The sequence below is a fragment of the Pecten maximus genome, chromosome 15 (genome assembly GCF_902652985.1).
Source record: "Pecten maximus chromosome 15, xPecMax1.1, whole genome shotgun sequence".
Taxonomy (NCBI): domain Eukaryota; kingdom Metazoa; phylum Mollusca; class Bivalvia; order Pectinida; family Pectinidae; genus Pecten; species Pecten maximus.
In genome coordinates, this window is record NC_047029.1 from 27,391,270 (window position 1) to 27,410,309 (window position 19,040).

Here is a 19,040-nt window from a genome sequence, read left to right on the forward strand (position 1 = left end):
TGCTACACAAAAACATCTTATATCTAGTATTACATAGCAGTAACAAGAGGCCCAGAAGGCCTGCATCACTAGTCTGGATATTCCTGTAATTATGTGATAAAATACTCTATTTTCAGTTAAATTTCAAATATAGACAAAATTATGCCATTTATGAAAAAAAAACATAAAAAAACAACAAAAAAGAAAAAAAAAAGAGATCCCAGAGTGATTTTGGCGTCAACAATTGAATGATTTTATTAGTTCTACGACAGACTGGTCTTCTCTCTATTTGGTCTTCTTTCCTTTTTCTCTTAATAATCTGATAACATGAACAAGTGGAACCTACATGTAAAGTTTGAGACACATCGAAGAAATAGCGATAACAAACTTCAATTTTCCAAATCCAAGATGGCTGCCTGTTAAATTGAATTGGCACAAGGGACAAGGAGAACCTATACATGAAGTTCAAGGAATATCCATCCAGTACTTTTCAAGAAATCTCGATAAAAACCATCAATTCTCAAAATCCAAGATGGCAACCTGTTTTTCTGATCAAAAATCTAAATTCAATTGGCACATCTAAGGACCAAGGGGAACCTAAACATGAAGTTTTAGGAATATCCCTACAGTACTTTTCAAGAAACAGCATAACAAGAATTGTTTATGGACCATGGATGACAGGACCACCCACACAGGGTGATTTGAATAGCCCACCATCTAATGATGGTTGCTATATTTTGATAAATTCCCCCTATTGGGCCCCTTTTCTCTTGCCCAAGGAGTGCAACATCCTTCATTTATACATCTCCTTTGCCAAATAATACTCTAGATCAAATTTCATAAAAATCCTTTCAGTTGCTCTTGACTAGTAGTGATTTAAAAGATTAGGGACTAAGAAATCTGAGAAATATCCTTTTGGTACTTTCCAATAAATAGTGAAAACAGAAACTGTTTGCTATAAATATGGTTAACATACAACTGATTAAAGGTAATTTGAATAGCCCATCATTTGATGTTGGTGATGATGGTGGGCTAAAACTGTAATCCCAAACTCCTTAATCATACATCCTAATGTACTTGAATTAAGGGTAGTCGTACACCATTATATTTGATCGTGTAACTGTACCTTTAAGTTTAGAAATACAGGTATATATGCCTTGTAATTTAATCATCATAACTGCTAAACCTCTCCAGCTGCATTGATTCAGCATACCAACTATACAGTGAAAACAAGAGGCCCAGAGGGCCTGTATCGCTCATCTGGTTGATTTGATCAAACTTCAAAATAATGTTAACAGCTTAATTTGATGTCTAACAATGCTATATATGGTTATGGTGTGGGGATCTCAATGATTTCAAAAGCTATAACAAAGAATCCAAGTCCCTTGGGGTGGGGAAAGATCCTAGGGCCTATTTTTACAACATGATTGTGTTTATCTCTTTATGCCCAAGAATGCTATTTATGGTGATAGGGTTGGTATCTCAATGGTTTCAAAGATATAACAAAAGAACTATGTCCCTAGAGGTGGGAAAGACCCCAGGGCCCCTTTTCAACAATGTGGTTGTGTTTATCACTTGATGGCCAACAATGCTATATATGGTTATGAGGTGGGGATCTCAATGGTTTCAAAAGAATTATAACAAAGGGACTAAGTCTGTAGGAGTGGGGAAAGACCCCAGGGCTTATTTTTATTACAGGATATTGTTTATCTCTTGATGCCAAGCAATGCTATATATGGTTATGGGTGGGGATCTCAATGGTTTTAAACATATAACAAATTAAAAAAAAACAAAAAAAAACGAGTCCCTAGGGGTGGGGAAAGACCCCAGAGCTTATTTTTCAATCATCATTTTGTCTATCTCTTGATGCTCAGCAATGCTATTTATGGTTATGGGGTGGGGATCTCAATGGTTTCACAGATATAAGAAAGTAACTAAGTCTCTAGGGGTGGGGAAAGACCCCAGGGCTTATTTTTCCATCATTATTTTGTTTATCTCTTGACGCCCCAGAATGCTATATATGGTTATGGGGTGGGGATCTCAATGGTCTCAGATATAACAAACAAACTTAGTCTTTAGGTGTTTGGAAATACCCCAGGGCTTATTTTTATAACAAGATATTGTTTATCTCTTGATGCCCAGCAATGCTATATATGGTTATGGGGTGGGGATCTCAACGGTTTCTAAAATACAAGAGGATGTTTTTAGCAATGCAGCCAAATTGCTCCCTTTTGTCCAACCCCTCAGGCCCCTTGGAGGGTCAGCCCAAGCATTTGTATTTTGAATCCCAGCCACCTAGGGATATTACCACTGAAATATCAATGTCATACATTGCTTAGTTCCAGAGAAAGAGGAGAAGTCGCTTATATCAATCAAGCCATATAACACTTTTGGCCCCGTCCCTCAGGCCCCCGGGGGTAAGCCAAACTATTTGTTCAATTTTGAATCCCCATTTCATAGTGATGCTACCTGGCAAAAATAACCAATATCAACTGCTTGGTTTCATTAGTCTTTTATATCAATAGACAAATCAACCTCTTTTGGCCCCGCCCCTCTGGCCCCCATGGGGGTTAGGTCTCCACCATTTGCACAATTTTGAATACTATCCTCATAGTGATTCTATCATGGAAGTATGAGTGATATCCATTGCTCAGTTTCAGAGAAGAAGTCATTTATATCAGTACAACTATATTGGCCCATTTAGGTCCCGCCCCTCTGGCTCCCAGGGGGTTAGGTCACAACCATTTGTACAATTTTGAATACTTTCCCCATAGTGATGCTATCATGGAAATATGAGTGATATCTATTGCTAGGTTTTAGAGAAGAAGTCGTTTATAACAATATAGCCAATTGACCACATTTGCCCCCCCCCACCCCCCCCCCCCCCCCCCCCCCCCCCCCCCCCCTCAGGCCCCTGGGGGTCAGTCCCATCATTTGTACAATTTTGAAGCCCCATCCAATAGTGATGCTTCCAGACAAATATGAGCGATATCCATGGCTCTGTTTCAGAGAAGAAGTCGTTTATATCAATATAACCCAATTGACCACATTTGGCCCCGCCCCTCAGGCCCCTGGGGGGTCAGCCCCATCATTTGTACAATTTTGAATCCTCACCCATAGTGATGCTTCCAGGCAAATATAAGTGATATCCATTGCTCGGTTTCAGAGAAGTCATTTATATCAATACAGCCAAATTGACCCCTTTTGGCCCCGCCCTAGAGGCCCCCAAGGGGTCAGCCCCAACATTTGTACAATTTTGAGTCCCCTACCCATAGGGATGCTTCTGACCAAATTTGTTCAAATTCTGATCAGCGGTTATGAAGAAGAAGTCAATTGTTGATGGACGGAGGGACGATGGACGGACGACAGACGACGGACGACGGACGGCACAGTACGGCATAATCTCACCTGATTCCATGGTTTCTTGATTAATGCTGAACTGCTTTGCTTCAAAAAGTCAAAACAAAATATCCATCAGCTAAGAGAAACACATTTTGACTAATGTGACCTTGACCTTGTGACTTGTTTCGTCAAATGCATGCTGTATATAAACTTTAACCTAGACCTCTGTGTCGAATTCCTTAAAAAGAAACTCATTCAAAAATAATATGGTTTTACATCCGTATGGCTGAATCAAAATTAATTTTAAAACATTTTGATAAGAGCCGAGTATCGCAAGGTGGATAGCAATATGATTTGTATTGCGATACAGGGGTCACGATACGATATGTATCGCAATATATGAGAAGCTGGTGACCTATCAGATGTCTGATATTCTATTGTACAGTAGTCATGTTTTGTTTGTGGTATTTCCTGAATATCAGAGTCCCTCGAAGCGTTCTTGAATTTGGATAATTTGGATTTGAAAGAACTCTAACAGGCAGCTTTATAAGCCACTAGAACAGCCTTGTCAGCCACATCTTTTACTACAAAACGTAAGCTAACCTTGGTCAAGGGAGATAACTACACATTTTCAAGTATCAAAGATAGACGATGCATCGATGCACCACACTGCGATCCAATGCATCGATGCATCAGTGAATCGTTACACCACTCATTTTAATAAATGATAGCAACTGAGCGATTGCTAACATGCTAACCGACAGACAATACCTTACCATGTGATGGCATAAAATCCAAACAATCTAATTAAATGACAAATATTTATTTGCATACACAGATTCATTCTAATGTAATTAACATGTGTTCACCAACCATACATAAAAGTTCTGTCAATGATGAAGACATTTTTTCATGTCATGCACTATTTACTGTGCTAGCACTTTATGTTTGTGCACGGTTCCTCCGTTATAGTGTGTCAAGATTTCTCTGTCTGTGCAAACATTTCACTTATTTCATGTTCAAATAGTTTTTAATTTGCAAATTTTGATATACATACGCACACCAAATAATGCTTTTCATTCTGTTATTATGACCACAATTTAAAGGGAAACATATGTGATCCACTGAGAAATAAATACTCTCATGTCACATAGATAATTGTTAACATTTTAGAAGAAAGAAGAAGTGTTTGACAATGTCTGCTGACAAGTCTGTTTATCCTTTTAATTAATTCACATGGAACCATCCTTGGAAGTAGGGAATTAAGAGTTTGTCCACAGGTCAGCCATCATGTGTAAATAACAGACACATGTTATAATAGTGAAATGTCTATGAAATGTGTACATATGATAATCACAGTTAGTCCATTCTTCCTTTTAGTTCTGTTGTTGTGACCTTGTCCTTCTCTCTGAAAAACATACAAACACATCATCTTTAAATATGCTCATAAAACAACAAATAAAATATAGTTTTTTTTAACATATTATGTAGATAGGGCAACTGAAATTTAAGACTGATATAACATTACTGATTTTGTGACCAAGAAATGTTATTTCTTTGCCAAATAAAATCTAAATTGCTCCATGACAAATTATCAGACATAAGAAGTGGAATCGTTTTCAGATTGTTCTTAACCAGAACATGGATAGTTTTAAATCTGTGGTGTTTTTTTTTAAATCATACTTCAAGTCATCATAGTATGTTATTGTTACTGTGAAGTTAATGGACAATATCATAAACCTCAGATAATAGAAACATTCCACAGTACATCCAGAGAAAACAATAACCTTTTTCTAATACAAGGGATATATCACTGGTAAGAAAGAAGATACTTACATGATGTGGACCATGCAGCCCCAGCCTGACACTGCATCTCGATCTACAGCACTCTGTAAAGCTTGTGATATTGTGTCCAGCAGTTGCTCAGGTCCCTGTCATTTACAAATAAGTATACACATTGAATTACCTAATCAAAAACCTTTACCAGACAGCGCTATATTTTGGTTACAATAATTATCTTCTTTCTTCAAAGGTTTATTGAACAAGAGATCCCAGAAGGATATTGGTGTCTATCATCAAATGACCTTTTTTGGATCTCTGTTAAACTGATCTTTTCTCTACTTTTTCTCTTCTTCCCTTTTAATCACTTGAAAACAAGGGTGACCTACATATGAAATCTGAGAAAGATCAATCAAGACCTCAATGAGAAATACAAGCAACAGCTTCGAATAATACAAGAGGAACCTACATATGTAATTCAACAAAGGTCCATGAATAATTTACGAGAAAAAGCGATAACAATCTTCAACTGTCAAAATTCAAAAGGGCCACTTTTCAGTCATCTTTTTTCATCTGATGATGGTGGGTTAAAATGAGTTACATAGCAAACGAATATGCATGCTTTAAATGTACATGGCAGTTTCAAGAAGATTAATGCAAAACTTTAGAAGTATAAACGTTATTCTCTTAACTAGGAAAAGGGACATAACTCTCTGAAAATTTTGAAATGAATATCATATTTAACAGCACAGTTTTTTTTTATTTCAGTAGATTACTGAGAGTAGGCTTTTGACTCCCACAATCAGTTTTAAATCTGGACATGTTTTGACACTTTTTACTTCTGTGAAAAGCAGATTTGTCTTCTCAAATTGCTAAACGTCAAGGGTCATGCTGACTTTCTTTCAATACTACACATGCAACAAGTAAACCAAATTCAAAACATTACTGACAGAGAACATTGAAAAACACATTTTAACTTAACATAATGAATCGTCTATGTATATAATGTAATATGTACTAGCTTGTGTGATCATTGACCTCACTGACATCACTCAGATGACAAAACTCTCAACAAAGACCACCCCCGTTATAAGACCACCTGATGCCTGTCCCATAGGTGGTCTCATAAGAGGGGGACCACTGTATTGTTGTACATGTTATGAGATAGCTGAGAAATGAATAGATGCGATTCTTTTAATCCCATGATCATCTTCTGATGTTTAAGACAAAATATTGATGTTGTAGCATGAAGTGGAGCACAGATAATCGGAAACATAAAGTATATATTGTTTTGATGTTTAATGAGCTGATATTAAATAGGCATAACCTATTTGTCAAGAACAATTCTTACATTATTGTCAGAATTAAGTGTGTTGTAGCCATGTCATGTTTATGCAATTATAGTCAGTGAAGTGTTAAATAACTTAATCAGGCACTTCATCTATATTGCAAAATTGTAAAAATTCTGGAAATTAGCCTTTTTAACTTTCAGGCGATGATATATTATCAATCTTCCTGAGGGTCTGTAACCAATCTTAAATATTGGTTCAATTCCAGGAGCTTTTTATCAGGTTCACACATGCGACCAAATAACTAAGCCATATCTGGGTTCCATAGTGATTCACACCCAATAACTCACCATATCTGGTTTCCATAGTGATTCACACATGCCGTACATCTGTTCGGAGCAGGTTCCGCTTACAACAAATTCCTCTGTCACCATAGGACAGCCAATCAGATCCATTGAGGCAATATATGGTTCACCTGTCTTTGAGTCAAGACCAGCTATTACAGGTTCAACAAAATAAGGGCCAAACCTGGAGGAGGAAACAAAAATTATACGACTCTGGAACCTGATGATTTCATTTAATTGTTTTCCTGGCAAATTTTACTTAAGGATACTACAAAATGCATAATATAACAAATCTTCTTACGGTAAACCTCCAGTTAGTTCGAACAAAATTAAATAAATATTGACGAACCAGTTCGAATTATTCGAAATTATGCTTCAGAAAATAAGTGTGAGTTCGAACTATTCGAGTCAATATCGGCGAAAATCTCGGCAGAGTGAAATCATTAGACACAAACACATCCATCGTAAATCTGATACGTAACAACGGCGGTCTGAACAATGGCACATTTATAAGTTAGTAAAATGATAGTATTTTATTTAATTCAATGTTAATTGATCGTAAACGTTCTTCATTTCACGATAATTATGATGGTTATTGCGCGAAGCCGCTCGGTTAATGCGTAGCTACAGTAGGCCCCAAAACAGTACCGTACACGTTTCATTGTGACACAAAAGTTAAACATTTGTACAGTATAATCTTTGCATGGTTATATTTTTTATCTGAATCAAAAACTATCGCTATATTATTGTGATAAATGGTCTCTTTAATACATCTAAAGCAGTCTACATAACCTGTTGCGTTTATGAAAGCACTACTGTAAAAATAGGCGATATATGTTGGTAAAATTAGGTCAGAACATCAACATGTCTGCTTTTAAATATGCCCAGTCGTATCATCTACCAAACATAGTTGATACCTGCAAAATTATCCATCACTAATTGGGACACCTGTGGATTGTTTTGACTTGATATGAATGCTCTTCATGTCACTCAGCACGATCGGGCAGCCGATCCTTTCAACTTTACCGCAAGCGACACCTCGCGTGGCCTGCTTACCTAGCGTGAGGTCGCAGGTTTTCAGGTAATACTTTGATTGGCAATACTTAAGATATGTCCAGTCACAATTAGATAATCATAATGCTAAGTTAAGACTAGTTATATGTGAAAATACACGGACGATTTCTTAGTTTTCCATACAGCACGAATACAAATATCGCATGTTATTTATACATTGTCGGGGCCAAAATTTGCAATCAGCTGTCTCGTGCGTGGTGTATTTTGGAATATAAATCAAAGTACTGAAAGTACTGTAGGAGGCGTTAGTCAGATGTAAAAGGAGATATTTGAAATAAAGCAAGAATACAAATTAAACTGATATCAACATGACTAAACATTTCCACTTAAGTGTGTCAAACCAACTGGACATAATGGTTTTCACAGTCCTGATGAATGTAATGGTTTAGACTGTTTCGATGTAAATAATGGTTTTAACCATCTTAAAAGTTGCAAACCTACTTCTAAAAGTAGTTAAACATTTCTTATTTCAATCAAACCTTTACTTAAAAAGTCAAACATTTTAATTTTTTTTTCAAATCAACTTCTACTTAGGTACATGTCATTAACATTCATACTTTAAACCATCTTTTATACTTAAGTAGTTCAAAATTTGCATTTATGTGTTTAAAACAAACTTATATTTTATAGGCCTGGGTATTAGAAATGTCGAAACAATATGATATGCATTTCGATAAGTTATAACAATACACGATATGTATTGAAAATACAGGGAGTGTCTGCTACTTTTTTGTTGAAAGTGTGCAATGTCTTTCAATATCTTGTAAACAAAATTGTTTATTCCTTTCTATTTTGATCTTAGAATAATATCAAAATTAGATTGACAGCTTTTAAAAGTTATTACACTTTTTTTTCAACAAAGACCTCATTTTTAAGGACAATTATTTCAAAATTAGATATCAATTCCATCTATTTTAATAGATCCAATGGCAATATTCACAATAAACTGTGATTTGTGATTTGTAGCTTTTTAATTTAGCACCAAGATGTAGATAATAGCCTAGTAGCTATATAGGTACTGTATATAAATATACAGCGTTTTACATGCAAAATATTGAAGAAAAATTTCATATTTGATATCAATTCAATTTGATTGTATAAGGCCCTTGGGGTGGGGAAAGAACCCTGGGCCTATTTTTACATCAGGATTGTGTTCATCTCTTGTTGTCCAGCAAGATTATGGAGGGTGTGTTCTCCATTTGCCCACTTTTTTTAGAACAAAGAAAAGTGTATACTTAGGAGAACAATGGAAAACCAATTATAGTCAGTTCCATAATAATTTTACCTGTGTTAACCTGTATGATTTACCTGTGCTAAAAAGTGGGCAAAAAGAGAGGTATATTTATGTACCTGAGAAGTGGAGAAAATAACACTAAGTTATAGTTTTTTTTTTTATTTTATCATTTATCCGTGAATTTCATCATACACACATCATATTTACAAGCATATATATATAAGAAAGAACACACATTAGATAGTTAACATATCCACAAACATTATACATAAGCACTGGTAATACATTATAATATATATTATATACTAAAAACATTTTTCATACATTTTATATTACATTCTTCAGTTAAAAAAGAACATCATATTCACACATATATATAATATTAGATACATAACATATTTACAAACATATATAGCACATTATACATTAAGCACTAGTAATACATTAGCAGTAACATATTGCATTTTTAATAGTTAACATTTTTCAAACATTCTATGTTACATTCTTCAGTTTAAAGGGACATCACGGTAAACCAATTTTTATTTTGTATTTTTTCATATTATTGGGTATATCTGTTTAAAAAATATCCTTATGAACAATAACCATTCGAATTTGATGATATATGTATATAAAAAACATCAATTATTAATTATAAAAAGGTTATCACAATTCGTTGATCAATAGTCTGAATATGCAAATTTTGTGACATATACGATAACACGCATGCGCACAACACACTAAAACACCTGAAAACAAAAATGGCTTCCAATGTGAATCGACTTCGGTTGAAAACGATAACAGCTTCCGCAATGAAGAGAATAATTGGAAAATGGGTCAAACACAATCCTAGAATTAAACTGGGGAAGCAGTACAATACAGTTCAAACATGAAAACAGCAGTAATACGGACGCTGCTCGTATTCTGCTTGATTGCTTGATAGTAGGTCATGACAATCTCGGTAATATTTACACAAACTCGGTAATATTTATACAGTCTGTACCAGTACATCGCTACTATCACTATACTATATGTACGGTGTTTACACTTATTTACACATAAATATATGTGCCGGAATATATACAGAACGTGTTATTTAACATTTAAACCACTGTATGATATCGTTGTCCAACTAATCCAATTCGCCTTGTAAACTACCGTGTGTTTGTGTTGCCTCGATTTCAAAACAGTTACGTGTGATTTAAAAATAATTTCCGCGCTAAATTTAGAGGGGGATTCCCAACTAAATCAAGTGGTCAAGCTGGACATGAGGATCGACTGTGAACATTGGGACAGCACAGAAACATAACTGGAAAGGAACAAAACACGTACAATCATTGAAAATTACAACGTTTTTACCGTGATGTCCCTTTAAAAAGAACATCATATTCACATAGATATAAAAAAAACATTAGATACATACCATATTTACAAACATATATAGCACATTATACATTAAGCACTAGTAATACATTAGCAGTAACATATTGCATTTTTTCATTACACTTGCATAATATAATACAATTTATGTAACATTTCAGAAAAAAGATATATCTCTCTATCTTTATATGCAATATTATTATTTTTTCATATAAAGTACTGTATATTTAAATATAAATACTTATAAACAGGTACATTGCGCATCATAAATAACAACAAAATAATAATACTGTAATCAATGTGTATTTTTTCCTATATAAAGTACTGCATAAAATTATACATGTAGCTACTTATATGTTATAGTTCCTTATAGGTATGAGCCATGTAGCACAGGTAACACTGGTGAAAATCACAGGTAAATCACAGGTAAAAACAAGGTGAACTACTCTGAAATAGACTATAATCCCTATCACAACATTTTCCCCATATTGTGATTTTAAAAAGTGGGCAAATGGAGATACAGCCTTATGGAGTTTGGATCTGAATGGTTTCACAGATAAAACAAGAGGCCCAGAGGGCCTGTATCGCTCACCTGGTTTTATGAGATATGAAACAAAAATTATGCTTAAGTTTATTTGTCAATATATCATAAGCATTTTATATGGGTACATGTACATTGGTTTATTGTTATTCTTAAAATGTCAATTTAGCGAAATTGACCTATTTTGGTCCCATCCTTCAGCCCCCGGGAGGTTAACCCCAACATTCGTACAATTTTGAATACCCACCCATAACCATGCTACCATACGAATGTAGGTTTTATACCAAATTGTGCAATCAATCCATGAAATGAAATTGACTTTGCGTACAACCCCATAGGGATTGCTACCACACCAATGTGAGTTATATCCATAACTTAGTTTCAGAGAAACCAATTGACCCCTTTTGACCCTGCCCCCCGGGGGTCAACCCCACCATTTTTACAATTTTGAATCCCTACCCAAAAGGATGCTACCAGTCAAGTATGAGCTATATCGATTGCTTAGTTTCAGAGAAGAAGTTATTTCCGTCAATTGAGCCAAATTGACCCCTTTTGAGCCAACAATTGAATTGCAATTTATGGATAATTTTTGATTTTGGCAAGAAAACATTCTTTAAAGGGCATGTCTGCATCATTTTTAATAATTTGCCTTTGAAACTTCGCACACACCTTCATAAGAGCCGGTTCTTTAAAATGTGAATGAAGGTCAAGGTCAGAGAGATAAACTCAATATTTGTAGCCAGTCACACATCTTACATGTATCCAGCCTTCGTGTGTATGTGCAGTTTTGGGTCATTTTTTAATTTTGGTAGGAATTTCTTTTTAAAAGTGCCATATCTGCGTCATTTTGATTATTTGACCTTGATGCATTGCACACACCTTTAAAAGGGCTGATTCTTTAAAATGTGACCCAAATTAATAATTTGAAAGAACTTTGAATTTTCTTGATCATTTGACCCCCATGACCTTGAATGAAGGTCAAGGTCAAATATAAGTATAACATTTGTAGCCAGCCATACGTTATCGATGCGCCAAACATCAAGCCTTCATGTGTATATTATAGATAAAAGAGCAGAAACCTTTATTCTGCAATTTTGGATTATTTTTTAATTTTGGCTGGAGAAAATAGCTTTATGATTCTTTTCCAAGTGCCATATCTTTCTGCCATATTTTTATCTGATGACAATAAAATATGCACATTCTGTTTCAGTGGACTATGTTCTTTCATATGAAATGAAAAAAAAAAAATCAATATAAGATTTTTATTTTTGACATTCGAACCCATAAGTCGTTGGCCTTGACATTCTCTGACAATATGTCATTGAGAAAAGTTTGCCCTAACCACGTGCTAACCAATTTCCAATGAAAATGAAACAAATTATGCTAAAATATGTGTGATGAGTTTTCTATATAAACTATAGCAAAATGTATCCTCTCCCCAGGGAGAATGCGACACATAGGGGGCCATGAAATTAACAATTTTGATAAAACAGCTTAAGAACCTTTTGTACACCATTCTGCGATATCTTGGTCTTAAGAAGAAGACCGACACATGACGACAGATCAAATTATAATGGTGTATATTATGAGCTGAATGTCAAAGGATTGTAAACTCTGTACAAATTGTATTATATTATCAGGCAGTCAGCCTAAATGTATGTTTCATTTCTACCATATTAGAAGTTTGATGTTTTGTACGATATATATATATACTTAATTTTTACACATACATTAAAGGAGTTAGCTACTTTCATAAATTAAGATGTTTTTTCTAGAGTTTACTAGGCCGGATGAAATATGATCATGAGCAATCAGTATGGTAAATATGAGATTTGATAAAATGCCTCTCGTAGTCAACCAATCATGATCACTCAACTTCTTTTTGTAGGAGTCAATATTATATGTAGGAGAATTAAACTCTCGCGATGTCTGTTGCACATAAGTACAAAGAAATACATTATCACTGAAGCCGAAAAAATTCACACTTAAGTAGCAATAACACATAATAGTCAAAAACCCAATATATGTGATCAGTGATAAGAAACAGTACTTATAAGCATTTTTGGGAATTTATCCTGAAACAGCTATAACCTTCCATATTTGACATCCCACAGATTGTTGCTTGTATATATATATAGTTTTAAAGGTCAACATTGAAAAAAACCCTAAATGGTTATACATGAATTCATAATGAATAGAATTATTGACAAAAAAGTTTCATTTATTTTCACACTTTCTGGAGACCAATAAGGAGATTGATGATCATTTTAAGGGATTTGTTCGTGACATGAAAATCAAACATTTTTAATGAAATTTCAAATACAAATATAGATTTATTTTGAAAGTTATGAGGATATTGATATTTGAGAAAGTCTTATATTATATGGATTGTATATCAATTGCCAATAGATATACATGTATTTATCATTTTACATGAAAACAACAAAAAGTTATATTACATGAAAACAACAAAAAGTTGTACTAGTACGTTAAAATGCAATTGGTATACATTTTGTTAATCTACAATTACTTTGTATTGTTTAAATATTCTATGTAATACAAACATTTCACAGCTTGGTGCATACAAATGTATATATATATATTACATGAAAACATTTGAAAAGGTTGCATTGAATCGTGAGCTGAATAATATATAAATAAGACAAGCTGGTTCAATAATAATTTAGCATTTTCATATATATTACGAGTGCGAGTAGCTACTGCAGTAAACCTTATCACAAAAATCCAGATTCTGTATATTGTCTCTGTCGGGGAAGGTACAGCACAAATGACCACCATGACAGATATGTGCCAGTTTTCTTAGTTTTGAAAAATAAACGATCGAATTCCATCACGCCATCACGTAGGTCTGCCGATTCATAGATTTGAAACACAGGGACTTCGATCAGTTCACAGGAACACGTTACAATAATAATGTATGTATAAAATATATGGGGGGTCGATATAAACATAAACAGACGAAACACGTGATCGCTAAATATCGGACCAAATCTCATAAAATCTCGTGAACAAACTACCAAGTTGTAAACAAAAGAAATGTTGTTAGCCAAAACCTGGAGGGTTTTATGAAAATCGGAAATTTGTTTGCGCTTGGGTTGTTATGCCGTCTTTATTCCTAGTAGTTAAACAAGTGTCCTCTGTAAGGTAACGTCAGAATATCGCAGTTATCTCCCTTCAATCAGTATTTTCGATATAGATTTGCAAAAATCGATGCAGGTGTAGATATTTACAAGACATTATTCTTATTGTTTATTCAAAATAGTTCCTGAAATGTTCACAACATTATCAGCATAGTTAATACATTTCTGTGCACATCTACTTTGAATGACGGACTACAATGACGTGCCTCATACTTGGACTAATAAGCGAATCATTACCCCTAGTTACAGAAATTACCACCAGAGGTCTCAAATTCCGGGCTTCCGCCGAAGAGAAATTTATACTGAATATACCTTTTTTCATGTAATAGCACTTTATTTGTAGTCGTGATAGTTTTCATAAATGTATATATAGTTCAACTACATCATATATGAACCGAAAGAAACTACAAAATGAACTGTGAAAGGAAATATAACGAAAATGAAAGTGAGAGATTGTGACGTCACAACTCGTAGGTGATTGTAATATGGCAGGCGTAAACGCCTCCATAAAAAAACCTGAATTAAGGCTAAAATATGTGGCATATATTAAATCACAGACGCATTCTAATGATCACGGATACAATCTAATAACCTAGCGCTAAACGTGCTTGCTGATCAAATTTAAATGTTGGCATTGGTCCGGTCATCGGGGCTGAGTCGTCGTGAGCTTTCAATGGAGTTGTTACACCTTCTTCCTATTCTCGCTCAACAGTCACTAGCAAGCAGATTGTTTGACTAAGCAATATTGCTGACCATACAATTCAAGAACAAATTTTTCAAAGAGTTCATAATACTATATTATGATCAGCACGCTTACACTATGTGCATAGTTTCAATTTATTCATAACAATTCAGGCAATTCAAAATCATTGGAGTACTTACCTCCTTTCATATAACAAATTGGATACCATGCTCATGAATGTTTTTGGTTTTATTCTTCTGTTTTCTCTGAGTTCATACAGGTTCACACGGAACTGTAATTTTTGAGCACTGCAAACAAAATTCTTTGAGATGATACATGTATGACACAAAAATCAAAATGAAAAAAAAAAAAAAAAAACGAAAGAAAGTCAAATTACTTTTTTTCAGAAATGGGGAACTTAACAATATGAAACCATGTATGGCCATGTTACATAAATGTATGAATACGGTAGTATCTATCAATCATTATAGATTGTAAAATAAATAAAGATATAGTAATCAGGATTACACGTATATCTTGATTACTACTGGTTTTTTTTATCACTTTTACAAAAATACTGAAATAAGAATATACAACAAGAAAATATTATTATTGTCCAATATTTTTTTGTCAGAATGTATAATACACAGAAATATAACAAGAACTATATAAATAGATACATACACTGTTTGTACATCTGTTGCTAGACCTGGTAATCCAATGAATAGTCTTGGTCCCATCTCAAACATTTTCTGGAAGTTTGTACTAACAGTCTGAGCTTGTATACCAAACCTTCTGTCAGCAGCTATTGCCACACAGTTCTTTCCCTTCATGGCAATGATAGCCGCACCATTGTACTCAAGGATACTCTAGAATAGAATCAAAGGTGAGTCAACACAATGTTTTTACTGATAATTATTTGGATGTTGTTGATCATGAATGCCCCTGACACAAATTAAACCCGAATCTCCAGCGTGATAAGCCACAACTCTACCTTCTGAGCCAAAGAAGCATGCTCAATCAGCTGAATGAGAGAAACTGTATTTTAATACTATGTAAAATCCACACCGACTCATTATTACAATTTGCATCTTTATGTGTAATAGGAAGATTTAAGGAGTAATTAGCCCGAGTTTCCTCTGGCCCTGACACCATGTCTGGTGTAGACCATGTCTGGTGTAGGGCCAGAGCGCACTACTATATATGAAAACGTGGAATTATCGGACACCATTTGGTGACGCTAAGAATCTGGTGTAATATATATATATACACAATAAAATCGGGAGTGACATAACACCTACCTTACATATATGGAAAAATGAGATGTTTATTTACCCCAGAACATCCATTTAGTCTCACCTCAGTGTTTTTTCCGTCTGTATAGACCCTCGCTTTACGCTAGTCAAAATTTCATACTTGACTCGACGCCATATTGCTAACTATTTAGGTCGGGTGCAGCCTAATTACCCTAATCAGTGCGCGATGGAACAAAAAGAAAAAAAATACAACATTTATTTTTATATATTTTATCGCTTATAATTTATAAATCATGAATTTTTGAATTGCATATAACAGGTTTTGGGAAATAATAAGCTTAATTTTCTTAATTTAAACTATGTAAGAAGAAAAACGCAATAATTAATATGTGATCTTTTAGGTCCATTGCATTCCGATTCGGGTGGTTAGTCGTACTATCACTTACAATATGGAGGGTAAACAGTATGAAATTTTGACTAGCGTAAAGCGGACGGAATAAAACGCCTAGGTGGGACTAAATGGGTGTTCTGGGGTAAAAAAAAAATCTCATTTATCCATATACCGTATATGACCTAATAAGGGTGCAGGGCGCGGGTAGTTGACAGTGGGGGTGCCCTTATTTAGATTAGTTATTCTGAAGTTTTATTAAACAGACTATACCTTATAGCAGAATACCCAAGGCTGTGGAAACGGTAAAATATTCAGTCATAAAAATATTCCAGATGAAGATATCTATTCATTATCATATATTAAGCTTAAACATCACTTGAATATTCCTGTAAACTTGTAAACCATGCCAACTGATCTTAAGGCCAGAGAACGTGTGTTCCACTATTTTTGTTCAAATGGAACTCTTTTGTGTTCTATTTATAGGCACGGGTGATTTCCCAGATCATATCAGACATTGTTTTCTTTGAACTAATAATTGATTTACAATGTCTTTTAGTTATTTATCAACAAGAATGAAGTCTTTTACTTTATCTTCAAATAAAGATGGCAAGTTATTATTTGTATGTGTGTTAATTAGTTTCAGGTGCTCTTTGCACTGACATGTCATCTGTAGGAATAGACAAAATGTTTTATTTCCTTGAAAAAAGGTAGGGGCGCCCTTATTAGATCAAATACGGTATGTAAGGTAGGTGTTATGTCACTCCCGATTCTATTGTATTTACACCAGATTCTTAGCGACACCAAACGGTGTTGGATAATTCCAAGATTTCATATAGTAGTGCGCGCTCTGGCCCTACACTAGAACGAATATTCATACCCTGTCTACACTGCTCTCCATCTGTCAGAAATTGTCTGTCCGTCCGTCGTCCAGAGCTACGTTATCGCAGCTAGCCCTACACCAGACATGGTGTCAGGACCAGAGGAAACTCGGGCTAAGGAGTAATGAAAAATACCCTGCCCACGCTTAGGCTCAAACTAGCGTCCTTTCGCTCACAGGACAAACTTCCTACTACTATGCTAAGGTAGCACACTACAGTAGGACAGCCTGGCCATGGGCAATTTTTTTGTTAAGCAAATAACTCCTGTATTATGATATGCATAAAAAATGAAAAAATAAATGTACACTATAATTGGTATATTCAGTATGAAGAAGTACATACAGGCTTCACATTTGTTAAAACAAAAATTAATAAATTGGTTCCGGATTTTAAATTTCCGGATTTTCCGTAAGTGTGTTTACACAGGAAATTTAGTTTTGCCTACAGCGAATAATGGATGCCCACAGTAAAGGTGAGATATCGGAAAAACTTAATTTACAACATATGTCAAAACAAGATTAATTCTGTCTTTGGGATAGAGATATTTAATTTTAAATAGGTTACAGAAAAAAAATGTGTAGAGAATTGTGTCATTTGGGGTCAAATATCATAATATTTTGCAATTTTTGAGCATTTTTTAAGCTGTTACCATGGTATTCACAGCTCTAAAAATCACAGAAAATATCAGTTAACTTATCCTTCAGAGCTGTATTAAAATTGCAAATGTTGTACAGATTACAAATATATATACTTTATTAGAGTTTATATGTAGGGTTAACTGGCAATGTTTACATATCTAAGACATGTGTCATATTTTTCAAAATTGGGCATTTTTACTGTACACCGCTACCTAAAGGAAAATTGAAGCTAACCTAAGCTAATAAGGTGACATTATACCCTCCACTTTTACCAGGTTGGGGAAATATGCAATTTCCTAAAATACTGGTACATGTAGCTCCTGATCGAGACCATATAGGCCATAAGGCTAGCCCGAGTTTCCTCTGGTCCTGACACCATGTCTGTTTCAGATCATTATCATATCTGTTCAATCATACCAGGTGTTTAATCATGCAGCGAGATACGAAACCTATTCGCCGAACTAAGTCGAGACCAATTACAAAAAGTAAAATATCATGTAACAGTGGCAAGTGGGCCCATTTCACAGCAACAAAATGACGATCATGGTTACATTTGTTTGAACATAAATCATTTTTCATAAACTAACCATGGTGTAAAACTTTTGAAATTTCTGAATTCGTCACTATGGAATATATCTGAATCCAATAGTCCAGGTAAATCTTTCGAGAACTCCTCCTTTTCTCTTGCCGGCAACATGCAAGTCACTATGGCGGTGAAGAATACCGACGAAGGGAGACAACTCTGTTTACTAACCTGATACATCTGTCGTTATTACATTCCTACAACTGTTGCTAAAACCAAAAGTGAGAATCTTTCGCGTTATATACGATACCTATTCTCTATGGGAGTTTTGGAAACTAACGTAGAAGTACACTCACACACATATACGGCTCTGGTTAACGCTACAGTACAGTAGATAGTATAGTATAGGATATGAAAGCAAACACATCATACTCTTAATATTCAACAGAAAGAAAATAACGTTACAAAGCTAGGTCTGTGGCAAATCTAAGATAAAACTTCGCCAATACAAAAACACTTCTGGAAGTACAATATGATCCTATAACTTTATTT

The 19,040-nt window shown here is 34.6% G+C and overlaps 1 protein-coding gene across 1 annotated transcript; it reads right to left on the reverse strand.

Moving 5' to 3' along the window:
* Positions 1–4,128: 4,128 nt before the first annotated feature.
* On the reverse strand, positions 4,129–18,706 carry LOC117343845 (proteasome subunit beta type-3-like). Its single transcript, XM_033906381.1, has 6 exons — positions 18,553–18,706; positions 15,487–15,671; positions 15,003–15,110; positions 6,740–6,917; positions 5,158–5,252; positions 4,129–4,729 (listed from the first exon to the last, which is right to left on the reverse strand). The coding sequence occupies exons 1-6, from the start codon at positions 18,553–18,555 to the stop codon at positions 4,681–4,683; spliced, it is 618 nt and encodes a 205-aa protein (XP_033762272.1). The 5' UTR covers positions 18,556–18,706; the 3' UTR covers positions 4,129–4,680.
* Between the last annotated feature and the right edge of the window lie 334 nt (positions 18,707–19,040).

What these genes read in the sequence shown, in the direction of transcription:
- LOC117343845 (XM_033906381.1), bottom strand. An exon ending in GCAACAGATGTACAAACAGT is followed by an intron (nt 15,111 to 15,486) that starts GTATGTATCTAT and finishes TTTTGTTTGCAG; the next exon opens with TGCTCAAAAATTACAGTTCC. An exon ending in AATTTGTTATATGAAAGGAG is followed by an intron (nt 6,918 to 15,002) that starts GTAAGTACTCCA and finishes TTCCTCCTCCAG; the next exon opens with GTTTGGCCCTTATTTTGTTG.